This window comes from Brachyistius frenatus, unplaced genomic scaffold, assembly GCF_029030835.1.
Source record: "Brachyistius frenatus isolate BFR_SWC_R1_liver_20210118 unplaced genomic scaffold, ASM2903083v1 Contig_26, whole genome shotgun sequence".
Classification (NCBI taxonomy): Eukaryota; Metazoa; Chordata; class Actinopteri; family Embiotocidae; genus Brachyistius; species Brachyistius frenatus.
Genome location: NW_027210625.1, coordinates 2,179,104 through 2,197,532, shown reverse-complemented (window position 1 = coordinate 2,197,532; position 18,429 = coordinate 2,179,104). Strand labels below are relative to the sequence as shown.

The window sequence follows — 18,429 nt, the reverse complement described above, 5'->3', positions numbered from 1 at the left end:
CTTTTGGTGAACATATACAAAGTGCCATAAGTGCTTCTTGAGAGAAAGAGATATTCAGGGTCTTTAGTTACAGCAATACTTCAACATTTATGTAAATTGCCTACTTAAGCTGTAAAAGTTAGAACAGAGGATTGATACAACTCTCATGATAGTCCACTTGCTTCACAAGCAACTTGTGTTAACTAACCCTCAGATGATTGAGAGTGGGATCAGTCTTCTCCCACTCTCAGAAAGAAAGTGTACAAATGCATTTCCAGTATCACAGCAAAGCTTGTAATACACCCGCCATTCCACTAGAAGGATGCGCCTCACGATCATGGTTTACATAGCGAGGTGTCAAAAACAACGTAGTTTAGGGCAACAAAAATACTTGGAAGAATACATGAAACAAAAATGTATTTGAATGTACTGTATTTGAGTACTGCAGAGAGTATAATATCCAAAACTGTTGTCGAGCTGTCCATGCTCGCTGCCAAACCATATAAACCTGGAGAGAAGCTCTCTGTTTTCCTGTTTCACCAAGCTGTAATGTCGTGGCAATTTGCCAGCCCCCCCCCCTTGCCGCCGCCACAACAACAGCACAAACACCAGCCGTATGTGGGCTCTGACCCGGGCAGGTGACTGCTGCGCCGCAAATTGATTGGCCGAGGCCTGTCGCCAGGCAGTGACTCTTCATCACTGAGTGTTTTGGGCATTGAGATAATGGCCCCCATTAATCTACAGCCACACTCAGGGCTGTTCCACTCCCACGGCCACACACACACACACAATGACTGACGCTCACATTACAACACACACACATACACATAAATGCAGAACGCTCACAGAGGTCTCTTTAGATCTGTGTGAATGGCCTCTAATTTATTAGTCCTGATCCTTCCTTTTTTGCCCTCCTTTCCTTTCTTTTCTTCTACTTTTTGTTTATGTCCTTAGCTTTATTTCCTTTCCTCGTTTTATGTCTGTTTTGTCCTTTCTTTTACGTTTCTCCCCTCATTTGCTTTGTTTTCCTCTTTTCTCCTAACTCTTTGTTTGTCCTTTCCTTTCTGTCCTATTTTTTCCTTTCCTCGTGTTATTTCTTTTTTTCCTATTTTACAGTACTTTTTTTTTTCCATCTTCTTTCTTGTCTTCTCCTTATTATTCCTTCCCGGTCATTTTTCCAATTTCCTTTTCTTAAATGTTCCCTTTGTGTCCTTGCTAGTTCTCTCCTGACTTTGCCTCTGTTTAGTTTCCTTTTCCTTTTCTAATTTTCTCAGTTGTTCCCTTCCTGTCTACCCATCCCTTTACTTTCCTGTACCTACTTGAAAACACCTACATCTCCCTCCCATTTACGAATCGGCCCAATTTTCATGGTGGCCATGTGTTCGGGGTAACAGAGGTCAGAGTATTCCATATCATCTTTATAAATTACTGTATATTCCTCCCACTCCAGGGCCCTCAGACGGCCCAGGGCATGCATGCATATGAGAGTGTGTGTGTGTGTGTGTGTGTGTGTGTGTGTGTGTGTGTGTGTGTGTGTGTGTGTGTGTGTGTGTGTGTGTGTGTGTGTGTGTGTGTGTGTGTGTGTGTGTGTGCGTGCGTGTTTGCATGTGTGTAAATCTCTATGTAGTAATTTGTCAGTGCATGAAGTGACCTCCTTGCCTTTTCTGTCCCTCTCTGCATCTCCCTCTAGTCTCCACCTTCTCTCTCACTCACTTATCGAATCTCTCTCTCTCTTTCTCTGGCACACATACTAAGAGTATTTTTTTTTTTTTTGGTTAGGTTGTGGATTATTAATGGAATAATTAGGATTGGAATGTATTTTAATGAACAAATCAATCACTGAATTAAATATGGGATTGAAAGTGAGTGTATGTGGGGCTACAGGAGTCTTTTAATTTGGCTCCCCTCTCCTCTCCTCTCTCTGTCTTCCTCTCTCAGTCTCTCTCCTCAGGCTCAGTGTAATGAAAGTAGAATAGATTCAGCAAGTAGCTGTCCTGCCTGTGAAATGATTGGCTTTGGCAGTGAAGCCCCGTCTGGACAAGGGTCTTGATTCGTTTTTGCGGGGATGTAGGTGGGATGGCTGTTGGACGGGGGGCTTGTATCTAGGCCACCGTCAGGTGTTCAGTTGGACTGAGAGCGTCGAGTGATTTGTATAAATAACACCAACTGGCAAATCTACGGACTGACATTAGCACAACATGCCCTGCAGGAAATGCCTCAAGTTAGATTTGCGCTGTGCTGTCGTGGTGGCTGTGGATGGCGTTTTGCAGATTGACAGTGCTAATGATGGCGCCGAACACTGACCTTATTGAATTTCTCTGAGGCGAGTCTGATACTGGAATGCACTGTGGTAAAATATGCATGAAATCATGTGTGCACAAGCAACGACATAATTGTATAAATGCGCAATACATGCTTTCAGCAATGTGTATGGAAAACTAAGCACATCCAGAGTAAAGAAAAACACTCCAGTGCTTTAACACACAGTCAGCAGACATGTCCAGCCACTGCTCAGTCGGTGGGGGGAAAAGTAAAATCTTTTTACTTTTAAATTTGGCTGCTGATCTTTGGCTCTATATGTGGGCATCGATATGTGTTACTATTCTTGTGTGCATGCATAGATGTCTGCGCTTCCACATCCGAGTGTGTGTGTGCGTGAGTTTGTGTTCAGATTTGCATCCTGCGGCGGCTCCCCGGAGATGCCACCTGATGGCAGGAGATCCAATCTGGACAAGCTTGGTGTGGAGCCCTCCGTGTCATTCACCTCCCTGCAAACGCCTCTCTGTGCTGAGCAAACACTTCTCGCCTGTACTCATTAGCCAGGCCTTAACGCTTCTTCCTCCTCCTGCTCTGTCTCTTTCCCTCCCCTCCCCCCAACACATGTCCTTCATTTCTCGCTGGAAGATGGAATCCATTCTTCGCTTTGAATCAAATCATCCCCTCCCGTGCTCCATGTGTCTGTCATGTCATCGCATCTCGATGAGAGGAATGTCTCAATGGACTGTGGTGCGCAACATGCTCATGTTGGTCTGGACACGTGTATTTGCTCATGAAATTGCCCTGATTTTATTTAATTTTTTTCTTCCCTTCAGTTACATAGACCTGCTGTTGAAACAGCAAAAATAAATGTTGTTACTTGGGACATTACCACAGGGAAGTGTGCTCTTGAGACTTTTTTCACTTGAAAATGACAATAGCGATTACTTAAAAGACCATTTTACATTTTTGTTCTTACTAGGAAGTCTTGCCATATTTCCTACCAATATTCAGTGATAGTTTTTTTTTTTAACCATGGCTTTATCTTTCCATAATCTAAACCTATCCAAACTTAGAAAATGCTACATGTGCCAATAGAGGAAGGTAATGCCAGAGATTACATCTATTCTTAGGAATCCCTCCTCTGTGGTTTCTTCCTTTTTTTCCCCTTCAATATTTTTTGAGGGAGTTTTTGCTTTTACTACTTGACTCTCGGAAGTTAGTGTGTACTGTTGTAAAGTAGCATGAGAGTAAAATTACCTCGACTTGTTTGCCCCTATGTTTGCAAGCAAAAAATAATAACTTCAGTATTTCACTTGCATTGCAGTTCTGCCATTACAAGCAGATATACAGTTGTACAAGAAAATATACTGTATACAAACAAGGCAGATATCATTATGAACACAGTATGAACACAGAATTGAGCGGTGAGCTTTTATTTTTGCATATCACTTGGTTTACTACTTGTGCTGTTCTTTTCTTCTGCACCGGATTGTTTCTTGTGTTAGATCGCCCTCATACATCTCAAGTTTCCCTCGATAACCTGACAGGGCCTTCTGAAAGATACAGAAGGGGCCTGCACACAAAACCCCAAGAGATACTTCCCAGGCACCTTGGAGGAGTCAGGCGCAAATGCGTTAAGCTTGTAAAAACAGCAGTAATGACGGTATATATTTACATATGAAATGTTATTTATAAGAAATAATATAATATATAATAAAATGCTGAGTGCAGCTTTAATCAACAATTATTACCTGAGTTTATATATAAATAAAGATAACCTTCCTTAGAGATTTCAGGTGTCGTACTCTGTTCAAATAGTGAATATGATTTAACAACAGCAGACTGTAGTTCAGTTACCACACATCACTTCTTGTTGCCGTCCTGTAGCTATGAATAAAAGGTGCTACAGCGAGAGCAATTAACTATAGAGTGATGAAAACACTCCACTGTGGACTAAAAGGCAATTACGATCACTGTCTGAAGAGTAACATGATTCCTGTCAACAATGTCCATTTAAATTATTGTTAGTGGTTGACGAGCAAACGTGATGCAGCCCAGAGGGGAAACAAGTTTTCTCACTTTAGCTTATTTATCACTGACATGTTGAACATTTGTAGGAAATGGACCAAGTCTGATGACTGTCAGAGAAGATAAGACACATATTTCCATCGTATAGATTGAGAAAAGCTGATAGAACTGCAGCATTTATTGATCTTTTCGTCCAATTAGAGGTTAATATATAATATTCAAAGGCATCAGGCTTAATTTTATTTCAAGGGATTTAAGTTGATGGTATCTATATATATTAAGCTTTAAAAGTAATTCATATTTTAATTTTCCCATTACATTTGTGATGTTTGTGGCTTAACATATTGAAAACACCTGAATGACAAAATTATTATCTGGTTCCAGAGCTTTCAACCTCCTCAGCAGATGGAGTTTGTGTTGGATCTGTTGATATTTAAGCTTCTCCTCCTCGTTACCTTAAAAAAGTTACATCTTGAGGTTCATTCTTGACCCTGGTCTTGACTCAAGGTCAGCTTTTAAACTTGTTATTGAGTCACATGGTCTTCATCGCAAATACAGTTTGAGATATGCCGAAATGTTGACTTCAAAGTTAAACAATAATTTATGGAGACAATCACACTTCTTTTTTCTTTTTTTTTACTTCTTAGCTCAGCTAAAGTTTAACTTCCAGAATTCCAGAATTCCCTAAAAAGATCCTAAAAGTCCCGTAATGAATGAATTCATAACCGAGTGATCTTACCTGCCAGCAAATCCATTTTCCAGATGCATCCATGTGAAATCTCAAGCTTGCAAGTCTAACTTGAGTTCAGATTGTTTTGTCAAAAAAGAACAATCGTCTCCTCCCCAGAAATTTTGGTTTGAAGTGTCACTAAAGGATATAATGGATTTGGGTATATTAAAATGCATCTGGATGCCATCTAAAGCTTAAATGTTCAAATATGTACAGCAAATTAAAACATCTTTTGATCTACTTCCTAGAAGGAGTTGGATATGAAGTACTTAAGCGTACAAACTGACTGAAAAATACTTTTAAATGGAAACAACAATGATGAGTTGAAATGATTAATGTGTTCAGTTCCCTATGAATTCAATTTATTTTATTCTAGTCTATATTTTCTACTAAAACACATTATACTGTTATAGTGAATTTATTACTGTCAGCAGGCTATACGGTAGTGATCCATGTTCAGCACTTCATTTCCCCAGGGCTTCATTAATAATGCAGTCCCACAATTCTTTGCATCTCAGAGCTTGTCGGGAAGCACATCACGCTGTGATTACCAAACAACCCATAATACTATCTTACGTGATAAAAAAAAAAAAAAAACCAACTAATGTGCACCCTGAGCAGTTTTCCCCGTCCTCCAACGCAAACACATTCTCAAAATGTTCCGCACACACACACATGGACCAGTCCCCAGAAGAATGCACATGTCCCTGCTGATGCAACAAAATGAGGAAACGGGGCCGAGGGAGACCGAGGAGAAAGAGTACGAGGTGATGAGGAGAGCGGTCTGCGGAGGGATAAGCCCCCCAGGTCTTTCTAATTATCTGTAAGGATCAGCAGCGCTCAAGGATGCATAAGGGGAGGGATTTGACTGCCAGATCCACTGGGAAGGAAGGCCTGATTGGATCAGTCACCTATCTCCATACACACCCATTACTCATGACGCCTGCAGCTCAGGCTCATTAGACACAGACATATGCACGCATGCAGATAAACGGCGGCAGGCGGAAATTCTCAGGGATTCTCGCACGGCGCCTCGTGACCGTGCCTTTCTGATATCCACTCACTGCAGACAACTTTTACTTTTCCTATTAGCGAGTCTTCTTTATAAAACAAGCAAAACTAATTCAGCCAGGTTCCGACACAAATACATTTTATGCAATTATGTTGTCGCTTTCTTGATACTACAAGCCGTATTATAAACAAACAGGATGCAATAGTTCTTGTTTATGTGAACAGGCATTAGTAGTGCATCATATTTATAATGACTCATGCACCTACCTGCTTACACATGTTAATGTCAACAGAAACCTTTCCTTTATTCAAAGTCGCTGTTGGGCAGCTCGAGTCAGGGGAGCAGCTGCTCACCATGATCATTATCTGCTCTGATTAAAAATCATTATTTCCTAGTGTCACAGCAAGAAGCAGACAAATTATAGCCATCACTGTGAAGGTTGAGTGATTTGATATGAGGCTGAGTGTATGGATGTAAGGATCTGATGCCCTCATTGTTCCTCTTTCTTTTTTTCCTCTCTCTTCCTTTCTGTTTACTTCACCTGTCGAAGTCAGAGGCTGCTGAGCTGTCGACGAAACCCATCATTATTGTCCTCTCGGCTGCCTGTAGGCTGTCTCAAACTTCACAGAGTGCTCTTAATTGATGCTTGGGTTGCTCCGTCACCCTGCAAGGACGTTTAGCTTACACGGCTACAAATGTCATCTTTTGTTGCAGCTAATCATTGATTCAACGGCGAGAGTGTTTTCTTTTATTTCACTTGAACTTTTAGGGATTGCATCTTTCCAGCAGATATCACTGTCTTTACTCAGAGGTGCTGAAATTTATTTTACTGATCAAAAAGTGTCCCCCCCTCCCTTTTTAATTCCATTGCAGCAGCCAAAAAATGATTGACATTTGCTCATGTAAATTCACCTGCAGCCATATTTTATTGCCTGCACAGTGACATTTTGGAAGGATCTCTCCGTCCCACCGGGCAGTTGAGATCACGGCGACGGAACTTAGATATTTCTTTGGCTCCTCTTCTGGAGGAGAGATATAATTAAGTAAAGAAGTACTGATAAGCTCTGACATTGTTTTGAGAATCCACTCCCACCGAGGGAATTTCACCCTCTCTTGGTTTCACATGCTCTATCTCACCCTTCAAATCCCCCACTGCGTACACCTCTCAGGTGCGCGTAAACACACACACACACACACACACACACACACACACACACACACACACACACACACACACACACACACACACACACACACACACACACACACACAGAGCTCAGGTTGATAGATGGAAAAATAGGTGCAGTTTTTCCCTGTGGTTCCAGAACGGCTCAATGCGGAGTAAATGGGCCTGCAACCTCAACTGCTGCGCCACCGCTGAGCTGTTGTTGTATATGTCACATTATGTCACGTTCACCTGCATCGTTCATTAACCATCCGGTGGCGCAGTCCGCTCACTTTCTCCGTGCAGATAATTCAAACAGTTCTCTATTGAAGCACATTTTCGAAAGTGCTTTGGGGATAAATTAGACTCAACTTTCATAGCTATATTTCTGAATAAAATTTGAATTGTGTTATGCGCTCGTGTATATACACATGATTGAAGAGACTGGCTCATTTTCGCTGCCTCTATTTTTCTCTTACACGCAAACACACAGAGGTGTTTCTCACACATGCTTTGGAGGCTGCCAGCTCTGTGGGAATGCCTTCCTTTCTATCTCCAGCGCAGCACACAGCGCATGACAGACGACCACCTGCGCCACCTGAGCAGGCCCATTGTGCACGCTCCTTATCGCGCTGGTCCCAGTTTTCGGTGTGCGGACAGTCCCATATTGCTCACATTGTTGCTGCCTCCTCACCCGCTCCGCTGGTTGGTGGGGTTTTTCGGTGGAGGTGTCAGCGGGAGATGGCGCTGTGGAGGGGGCTGCACCACATGCGGCGCTCTTATCGCTCCCTCTGGAAACAGGCACCTCACCTTCTGGGTCCTGTGAGAAGCTCTGCATTCTGTCTGTTCTCAGCTTTTCTTGACATGAATTCCCAAATAAACCACAGCTTGTGGATACTGTTTATGTGTTTGTACCCAAGAGTTGTATCATTAAAGCTGTTTAACCACCAACAGTTCCCGCTGCCTCCTGAAGGAGCATGTTGCCCGGCAACAAATACAAGAAACTCGTAATTATTTCATATAATGTGCGTTTCATATTGGTGTAATGATTCCTATCCTCCTCTTCCTCCACTTACCTCCCAACTGCTCACCTTTATACCCAGCATCTTTTATTCCACAGCATCCTCCTCTCGCGCTGAGGAGCGCCGCTCCCTGCAGTTCCTCACCACTCCACTCCTTTGTTCATGCCTGGTTTCATCCTCTTGTTTTCCAGCATTACTAAAGACTCAGATCTTTAGTTCTCTTTTCTCCCCACAAGAGAGAAGGTAATAATGGGTCGCACACCAGCCCTGACCTCGTCTGTTGCGTGCTTTAGAAGACTTGTTTAGCCTCTGTAAACAATTCAGGAGCCCGCTGAGATGAAAAGACCTTCAGCACTCTTTAAAAGGGAGATTTCTGTCCTGCGTGGTAGCCGGCGTTGGGTCAGAAGAGGATAAACTACAAAGACTAGCTATTCATAACAAACTACATCTTCTCACAAGTAATTTAGCAGAACACTTAAATGGAGGAAAAGAAATATTCATCATCTTATTTCCTACTTATTACTTAGTTCAGATTTTTTTTGTGGGGCACAAAAATATACAGATTGTGTGAAATCTGAATAATTATTCCAATACAGCTCAGTAAGTGGGTGGTAACAGAAAAATGCTTCCTGATGTATTTCTATCTGAAGGAGTCCGACGTAGAGAGAGCTGATACTGAGTATTATTCTATATATCAGGACCGACTGAAACTAGATGAGTTAAATCATTTTTAAAAAGCAGACTCAACTGTAATGAGGTGCTGTTTTCATGTTGCTAATTACATATTTTTGGCCTCTCTGTAATGCAATTTTTTTGCCACTTTTCAACCAACATATCCAACTCTGATACATCTGCAATAGACCCCAACATACTAATAATTTGGCATAATTATTGATCAGCCTCACCGATTATTATTGCACCCAAAGTTGGTTTCATTTTCTGAATCTCAAAAGTTGACTTAGTCAGTGTGACGTTGTATCATCAGCGAGAGGTAATGGGTAAAGTAGCATGAACCAGTGCTGCTGTTGCCATAGTTACGCACAGGTTAATACACTTTGAGAATTGATTTGATGTGATGTTGACAGGTTTCCCACGGAGGTTTATTATAAACAAACTAAATTATTGATTGTTAGGTTAAGTTGAATATATTTACTTCCTCATAAAAACCTACAAAATGTTAGCTGGAAATCTGCAGTGCCAACAGTCTCTTTTTTCGGCCTTTCAACTGTGTAATTACTGTCACTTGTAGATCAGTCTCATGTCAACCATGTGCATCCTTATGCCTGTCTTAATGTGTGTAACATTACAAACAAGTACTAGTTGTTGAGATTCAGTAAATGTCTGCATTAATCAGGTGTTTTGTCAGTGCTGAATCCCTGCAGATCAACAGGGAGTGTCTAATGGCTGATGATACTGACGTGTCCTTAAGCACACTCCGATTTATGCAAAGGTTTTGGTTAAGCAGCCATTGAAAAGTTCTGTGGAGTACAATGTTTTTATGACACAAAAAAAAAAAAGTTGAAATGTTTCACACTACTATCGCAGCACTTCATGCTCCGGGGGCTTAAAACCCAAGTGTCATTTGGGATTTGCAGTGGTGCTGGTGGGCCCTTAACCTTAACGCTCCACTGTAGCATGTGGCTCACAAAGCTCTTGGTGTGCCGTGGGAGCTGCTGGGAAAATACTTCACGGGACCTTTCATATAGAGCTCAAGCTCATGTTTTCTGCAAACTGTAGCCTTCCCTGAACTGAACAAATGTATTCGAAGCTGCCGCTGTTGTTCACAACATGACCATTCATCTGTTTCTCACCTAATTTCAACATTAACATTGAAATTTTGTTGTTCAATGACAAAGCTAACGTGCTATTCGAATTAAATGGCGCAGGTTGTAGACGTGAGCAAATTTAAAGGAAACCAATAAGCCCCTTTTCTAGCTTTGACATGTGATTTCTTTGGGAATGAATGGATTGAACGTGTTATTTGAGATCCATTCTCACAACCACTCAAGGTCTTTTTGTTATCACACAAAAAGCAGAGTTTGTAAAAAAACAACAAAAAAAAAACTTCGGGACTTTTGTAGGTACAACTTCTGGATGAATGCATCCAGATGTCCTTGAAATTTTATCACGCTCACTGCTAACTTATATTTCTCTTCCAAGTCCTCTTCCTATGGGTTGGATGTTACAATCTCATTGTTCGGTCTTACCGTGTCACAGACTTTAAGATGTACTTCTGTTAAGTCCACAAGGGCTTTGGTCTGTCTCGCTGCAAATTCAGCAAGTGCTTAAGGGCTCTGATATGAACTTTAGGAGCCTTTTGTGCAGATTGTTAGTGTCTGCAAACTTTTTCCAAATAAAATGGTTATCAGCTGTACTGTAGCTTCACTTATGTGAATAAATGATAATGCCGTCGCGAATATAGTTACATTTTTCGAAGCAGTAACGCGTCAGACTAGATTTTTAAGTTACGAGCAATTCATTGTACTTGTTAGGTAAGATGCTTTTCCTATCCATTTTTGTGCATCACCATGAACATCATCTTTTCTTTAAAGGTCAGCTGTAAACATATACTTTGAACTTTGAGTGCAGCAGCCCGGTGGAACGTTCGGAGTAATGCTCAGTGCCAAATGTAGCTTGTCTGCTGAGGCACACGGCCTTGCTTTAACCTCAGGAAAATAATAGCAGAGAGAGAACACCAAGTGTTTTTGCCTCTCGGGCAGAGAGGCGGGTACTTTACTTATTCGCTTTTTATTCCGTCTATTGCTGCAAATCGCAGTTCGCCACTTTCTTTTTTTTTTAGAGTTTTGCACACTTTCTTCAGACGTTACTTTACATATAATTCATTAGATAACCAACATGTTTGAGTAATAAACTCAGCCAATCACAGATTCTCTTCAAGATGTCACAGGGGTCATCTCTACCTGCCAACCATACAAGGGACATGCTGTTCATGGTTGTGCATAAACAGGAAGGAGATTTTGAGCAATGCTCTGTTCTAACCCAAAAGTACAGTAATGTTTTGCAAACATGGAAAGTTTAATTATTTCCTCTGCAAGTTTTTATTTCATCTACAGATTATTTAATCACAAACTATCCAATCTTTCTACCATTTTTATAGACCTTATAGACCTCTGGGGATTGTGACATTTAAGCAGTGTTAAAGCGGCAAAATCAGCTGGACCCTCTCAACCTGAAACGGTGGCTGCCCCCGCATCCTCCGCTGGGACGCTGGTGTTTACCGCCCAGGGTGGCTGAAAATTAATTGGCTCCTTGAGCTGTTGTACATTCCCCCTGTCAGTGCGATGGCCTCCCCTCATTGCCCCGTCACTTTAAGTCGAAGTGTATTAATGGACTGTGTGGGCCATTGATTCCTAATTTCTCTCGACGTCGACATCGGGGATAAATATTGCGTGTCACGCTCGTCTTCGGGCTTATTGTAATCAGCATTGTTATTGATCGCCTGCCCGAACCCCACAGAAGTAATCTATTTTAAATACACTTTCAGTAAAAGGGGGGTATTTTGGGACTTGTCACAGCACATTCTCTTCATATTGCTGAAGAAAGCCCCACAAAAGTAGAAAGAGGGACAGAAAAAAACAAGCAGGAAATGTCCTGGACTGTTAGATAAAAGAGAAAGAAAGTGACAGACATGCAAACACACTAACATACAGAAATAGTGCATGTATACTCTGTGAAATATGTCTTGCTTTTGCATATAGGTGGTCCCTGGGTGGTCTCTGTCAGTGAGTGTGTGTGTGTGTGTGTGTGTGTGTGTGTGTGTGTGTGTGTGTGTGTGTGTGTGTGTGTGTGTGTGTGTGTGTGTGTGTGTGTGTGTGTGTGTGTGTGTGTGTGTGTGTGTGTACACGTGTGTGTCTCCGCAAGGCCGGCAGATGATGGATGAGGCTAGCAGCTAGCCAGACGTTGGTGATATTGATTTATCCTCAAATTCGTGTGGGAGGAGGCGGCGTGGGGCGGCCCGCCTCGATGAGCATTTCAACACAATGTGCCTCTGTGTGCCCACATACACGTACATACACATATATACAGTACTCACAACGTAAGTATTTCAAATAGCCGATGATTCTCTCGCACCAGCGGAGGTGTGGGCCTTGGCTGAAATTTGTCATTGTCTGCTGAGTACAATGACTGCATCCCTTCTCACCAAGGTGTTTTTATTGATCCAGCTGCGAAGTGACATCCATTTGTTTAACATCCAGTCTAATACACTTCAATTGGCCCAGCCTTGTCTGTCTGCTTGCTCGTCTGGCCGTTTTGTTCATCTATGAGCACAGAGAGGAGTGTGTGTCCGATGAGTGTGTTTGGGCTCAAAAGGGCATGATAAAAAAAAAAAAAAAAAAAACGTTTCTGGGATTATTTGTGAGCATTCATGAAGAAATTGTGTATTTGTGTGCATCTCCACTTGTAAGACGAGGTGAATCATCACGTGTGTTCGCGCACACTCTCATGGCTGCAAATAGGTTTTTGTGCGGGTGTCAGGAGTCCCTCCTCCATTCAGCAACAAATTAAGGCTGTAGAGCAAAGTTGCTACTCTCTCCACTCAAGGCTTTGTTATTTTTCCACTTACTTGCTTTGCTCATTTGTTGTTCATAATCAACGTTAACAAATTGTTCTCCCTGCCCAGCCATCTTGCAAATGGCCATGATTACAGAGGACACTGAGGCGATATGTCAGAGACACAATCTGTTACATCTGAACAAGATTACATTTAAATTGGACATGTTACAAGAAGTAGATATTGATGTTGCACTCTTAAGGACACCCTATCTTCCAGTTGTATCACTTGCAAGATGTCCTTTCCCTGACATTTAGCTACATTACAATGATATCTCGTGTTAACAGCTGCTGCATTTCAAATGTATGAAATCCAAAAGTGTAGAGCTATTGAAAGGGTGTGCAGTGCAAAGAATTTAAGGATTTCTAACAGGAAATATTCTGTGGTCATATTGCTGTCTCAGAGTTGAGATAATGTACAGTTTTGTTTTTGGAGTTCTGATTTGAGAAAGATTCTGTGTTTCTCGCTTGGGAAAAAAGTTTCAGACTTTGTGACATCTCTGAAACCCAGAGGATTCTCTGTCTCCTCGTGTAATGACTATGAAGTATGATAACGATGACAGATGGAATCTAAATGTCTGCATGGGTGTGCTGTTAATGATGATGACAGTTATGGCAATAATTTTATGTTAGTGCTGACATTTACCGCATCACCGACATCAGACTGCTTCAATCCTGAAATATAAAATGATACACATCTCCATGAGAGGATTCAAAGCCATTTTTTTTTTTTTGTCTCTGTCTCAGGGGATGATGTACCTGGAAGAGAGGAGGCTGGTCCACCGAGACCTGGCGGCTCGGAACGTGCTGGTGAAGTCGCCCAATCACATCAAGATCACCGACTTCGGGCTGGCGCGACTGCTGGATGCTGACGAGAAGGAGTACAACGCAGACGGGGGCAAGGTTGGTGTAAGTGGAGGCGTGTGCAGGTCTGTGTGCGTGTGCGTGCGTGTGTGTGTGTGTGTGTGTGTGTGTGTGTGTGTGTGTAGTAGTACTTACGTGGCTCAGAGCGATTTATCATGCAGGACGCTTCACATGGAAATGGTTGACATAAGGAGTGAATACTGAAAGCGGAAAGAAATAAAACAAAAGGTCACTGATGGTGGCCAGGAGAGTGAGACCGGGGAAGGCTCCAGGGACAAAAGTATCTAAGTGTGTCTCAGAGTGTGTGTGCTGCATAAAATGTCAAAAATAAACAAATATTTTTCCTGTCAATTTACCAGACACATAATAGCTAAAAGTGCTTATTTTGTATTATTGGGAGTGTATCTGGTTTGATTGACATGCCATGGGTGTAGCCAGGTTTTTGCTATAGTTTCCCCCCAGCTCATCCAAATATGGTCATTTTAGGACAGGACATGTACACATTTTGGCCCGAGAAGACCAATGATTGGAAAGAGGAGTGAAGGATTTCATCTATGTCAAACTGTAAAGACCCTAACTAAACAGAGGAGGTATCTGAGACAATGCAGTCCCGAGATCGCTGCCTAACGACTTGCATGATGGCCAGGTGAGCCAATAAGCCAAAACGTATTGACTTATGACTACTGTGACCTTAACGATCCACAGGATGTCCGGGTGGATCCTACATGTGACATAAATTACTTTTAACGACTCTCAAGGTCTGGACGACCTGGCAAGAAGTTAAACACTGGAACTCCCCTCCTGAACTGAAGAAGCCTTTCAGCTGAGAGGCAAGACGCATTTAAGAAACTAAGGAAGAAGTCCGGGTGCAGTTGAAAACGACTGACATTAAATTCAACCAGTATGCATTTTTTTTATGAATAACTGAGGTGACAAACACATTTCTCTGATTGGAATGCATTTTGTGTATCACACAACAGCATCTTTAACAGTTTAGAGGTGTGAAACTCTTCTGGTCAGACAAACTCTGCTGAACTTTGTTTCAGTACAATACAATTTAGAGCCACTTCATCCAAACAAATAAAGCAGCCAGAGTTCCAATCAGTTTGTTTTGTTTGGGGACTCCGACTACGTTAATCAGAAGCCCCTTCTCTTCCCCTCGCTTGAGACTTACTATGCAAATTGTCCTGATCAAGTCCCTTTATTAAATTAGCTTGTTCATTCCTACATCTATTCAATGTGAGACCTGAAGGTAGCTGCTGCATCTCTGACCGCATGAAAGAAAAAAAGAAAAGTATTTTCATAAACCAGGCGAGTTTGATGCTGCCACATGATTGACTGACTCTATGTTGGTATTCACTAATGCCGTGATAGATGAAAGCTGTTGTCAGCACATCTACATGTATGCCATAAAAATAGATGCACCGTGGGAAATAAATCAACAGACATGAAAGTGGAGGTGCCACACAACATTTCCAACCTGAAGCATTTCATTTTCTCTCTTCCTGTTCATTTCCCTGAAGACCAAGTGTGTGTGTGTGTGTGTGTGTGTGTGTGTGTGTGTGTGTGTGTGTGTGTGTGTGTGTGTGTGTGTGTGTGTGTGTGTGTGTGTGTGTGTGTGTGTGTGTGTGTGTCAGGCTCCCACACAAAGGGAGGGGCTGTATCTGAAATAACCAGCATGTGTGTGTGTGTGTGTGTGTGTGTGTGTGTGTGTGTGTGTGTGTGTGTGTGTGTGTGTGTGTGTGTGTGTGTGTGTGTGTGTGTGCACATGTGTGTGCATATGTGCGTTCACATGCAAAAGGGTTCATAATTGCCTTTTTCAGTGGACAGCTGAAAACCCACCTTTGCAGTCAATATGGAAGTCATATGGCAGTTAGGATGTGGAGATGTGTGTCTTTGTCCTTGTCAGGAATGTCCAGAGACTTGTTGTTATTACTATTTCACACCTTTCCTGCGCCAAAGCTTCAGCCTGTTGAGATGATGTGAGACAAATGGCTAATACCGTCTCATTTAGAATCTGAAAAAAAACCACACTGACTATTGATGCTCCCTGTGTTAGACTGAATCTAATCAATCTCAATACTTAAGTAATATTGAGCAAAGCAAAACGATGGTTGAAAGCACCGCCGATATCTTACAATAGAGCTGCTTTCGAGCAAAATAGCACAATGAAAAACATGTCTGCAATTTAGCCGTAAATATGATAAATGAAGGGCGAACGGTATAGTTCATGTTTATGTACCTCTCTGTCTCCTCTCAGATGCCCATTAAATGGATGGCTCTGGAGTGCATCCACTACAGGAAGTTCACCCATCAGAGTGACGTGTGGAGTTATGGTGGGTGTTAAATGCATTTTGTGCAGACGTCACTGTTTCTCTTGCTCGTACCTGTGGGAGGACACAAGTCAATGACCTGAATTCCTGTTTCCTTTATTTGCGTTTCCTTTTTCTGCCTGCTTACCTTGTTCTTACTCAATCTCTGGCTTTTTATCTCACTTTCCTGTCTCTTCCCGCCTGTTTTGTTTACTCTTCTTTTTTATTTCTCCCACCCTACATGCTCTCCAGGAGTTACCATCTGGGAGCTGATGACATTCGGAGGCAAACCGTACGACGGTATCCCCACACGAGAAATCCCAGACATCCTGGAGAAAGGGGAGCGCCTACCTCAGCCGCCCATCTGCACCATAGACGTCTACATGGTCATGGTTAAATGTGAGAAAACACAACAACACACGCTTAAACCCCCCAAAAATCCTACATAATCCTTTAAATAGAATATTATTGTCAAAAATATTGGTAGTGGTGCCGTGGCTTAATAATTCCAGACATTTTAAATGTAGAATAGCAAAGCATGTGACACCTAAACCAAACTGTACATCTATCCATACTAAAACTAAACATTATTGTTGTCTAAGTAACAGGTAGCAGCAGTAAACAGTGTTACAGAGCAGCACTCAAACACAGTCACCTAATCCCATTTTTTATTTCTAAATCATGTTTATATTCTGCTGCAGCTCAGCTCGAAGTGTTACAGATGAGTTGTAGTTTAATAAAAGGATTCACACTTTTAATATTCATCTGGTCAGATGTTGTTTGGGCTCTGGGACTTCACTTCAAGGCTCGAAGAAAAGTTGATAAATTTACAGGGAATGAAAAAGAGACTAACTGTGTTGTCATGAATCTGTGATGAGATGCTGCTTTATGGTCTGCGACATGGACGCCAGTCCTCACCAGGGACTCTGCCCGCATCCGTCTTGGTGTCATCTTCCATCTGGATAACCACACCTCCTTCCCAGCCGACTTACCCCGACTCTGCCTCCAGCCCAGGCGACTCATCCAAAAACCCGCCTTCTCTTCATTCCCCGAAAATTTTCCCATGCCTGACCCATCTTGCGCTCCTTCCCCCAGCTGATTTCATAACCCCGGTGCTGGTGTACATAGCTACAGAGGGATCCACCCTCCCATATTTCCAGGAAGCTGTCCAGACGTGTATGCCAGACCACGCTTTGAGCCGTGCCAGCTATTGGCTGCTTGGCTGTCTTTCCTCGCTCCAGTCTGGTCATCACTCCACCCTGTCTGCCCTCAACTGTGGTGGAGTGACTTGTCTGTCACTCAGTTTTCAGTTGGCTGAAAATCCCATAAAAAGGACCTCACATCAACTTCTCCCCACTGACTTCCTTGTTTTGTCTTTCGTAGCGCTTCCTAGTTCTTACTTTTTTTTTATTATCTCGTCTTTTCTCGCGCAAATATTGTATCTGCATTACAGATATACTTCTTATTACGGGCAGCATGTTGCCCTATGAATTGAAACTTATTCTACTGTTGCACTCATTGTGATTCACCCTACAGAGAGCTTAAAATGCCAAATGTGTTGAAAGAGAATAATGTGATCCAGCTTAGAGCTTCATATCAAAACATATTCCCATGACAAAAATGTTAATCCAACTTAAATGTCATATCTAATAGTTGCCAATGGCTTTTGACAGCACAGAAGCAAACCATGAAAGCCCTGCAGCCATTTAGCCTAATAACAATTCCAACTTGTTCTCTCTTTCTCCCTGGAGGAGAGAAATACATTTTACGTACAATGTAAATCTGTCTAGACAATAATGTTGTAAATGCTGAGGTCAAAGGGATTCCCTTAATTTAACAAGATGCTTACATATTCCAGATTCATTCGGAATGCTGCAGAAGTTTTAACACTAAAAAGTAATGGAAGGAAGTTTCCTAAAGCAAAGTTTTATTTAAAAGCTAACTTCTGAGGACTAAACAGAAACAACATATCAATATTTGGTATGAGTTTCCCTTTGCCTTTAAAGCAGCACCAAATTCTCCTTGTACACTTTTTCACAGTTTTTCAGGGTCCTTGGCAGGTAGGTTGTTCCAGGCAACGTGGCGGAATTGTGCAGTTCTTCCTTTTTTTTTCTTCCAACTATATTTGCAAACACCCCACCATAAGAGATGAGTGACGTTAGGTAAGCTTCAGGGCGGTAATCAGAAATAACTAAAACGGGTCAAGCACTGAGTCAAAGCAGCAGGAGGGTCGCGCTGCCCAGTTAGAAGCCCGGCAATCAGCAGCATTAATTCTAATTACATGTTGACTGAGAGCCGTTGTTTGTGATGTGTGCCGTCACACTGCGTGCCCCGCCGCCTCAGCATCACCCCAATAAAGATGAAATGGAGTTTGATTGCTGGAGTAATTGCACCTCATTTAGGAAATGGGCCTACGTGGGGAGCTACGAGTGGAAATTATAGCAACTGAACAAAGTCAGACAGGCGAAATGACAGCACAAAGGGTC

General features: G+C 42.2%; 1 protein-coding gene across 3 annotated transcripts in view; it reads left to right on the top strand.

Annotated features, from left to right (window-relative positions):
* LOC138620747 (receptor tyrosine-protein kinase erbB-4-like) overlaps positions 1 to 18,429 on the top strand; it is a 216,708-nt gene that overhangs the window by 188,739 nt on the left and 9,540 nt on the right. For 2 of the 3 annotated variants that reach the window (XM_069698209.1, XM_069698208.1), the window contains exons 21-23: positions 13,515 to 13,676; positions 15,892 to 15,967; positions 16,196 to 16,342. In XM_069698209.1, coding sequence (XP_069554310.1) covers positions 13,515 to 13,676; positions 15,892 to 15,967; positions 16,196 to 16,342 — 385 coding nt within the window. The remainder of the gene's footprint in view (positions 1 to 13,514; positions 13,677 to 15,891; positions 15,968 to 16,195; positions 16,343 to 18,429) is intronic. The other variant, XM_069698210.1, reaches the window with a different exon arrangement.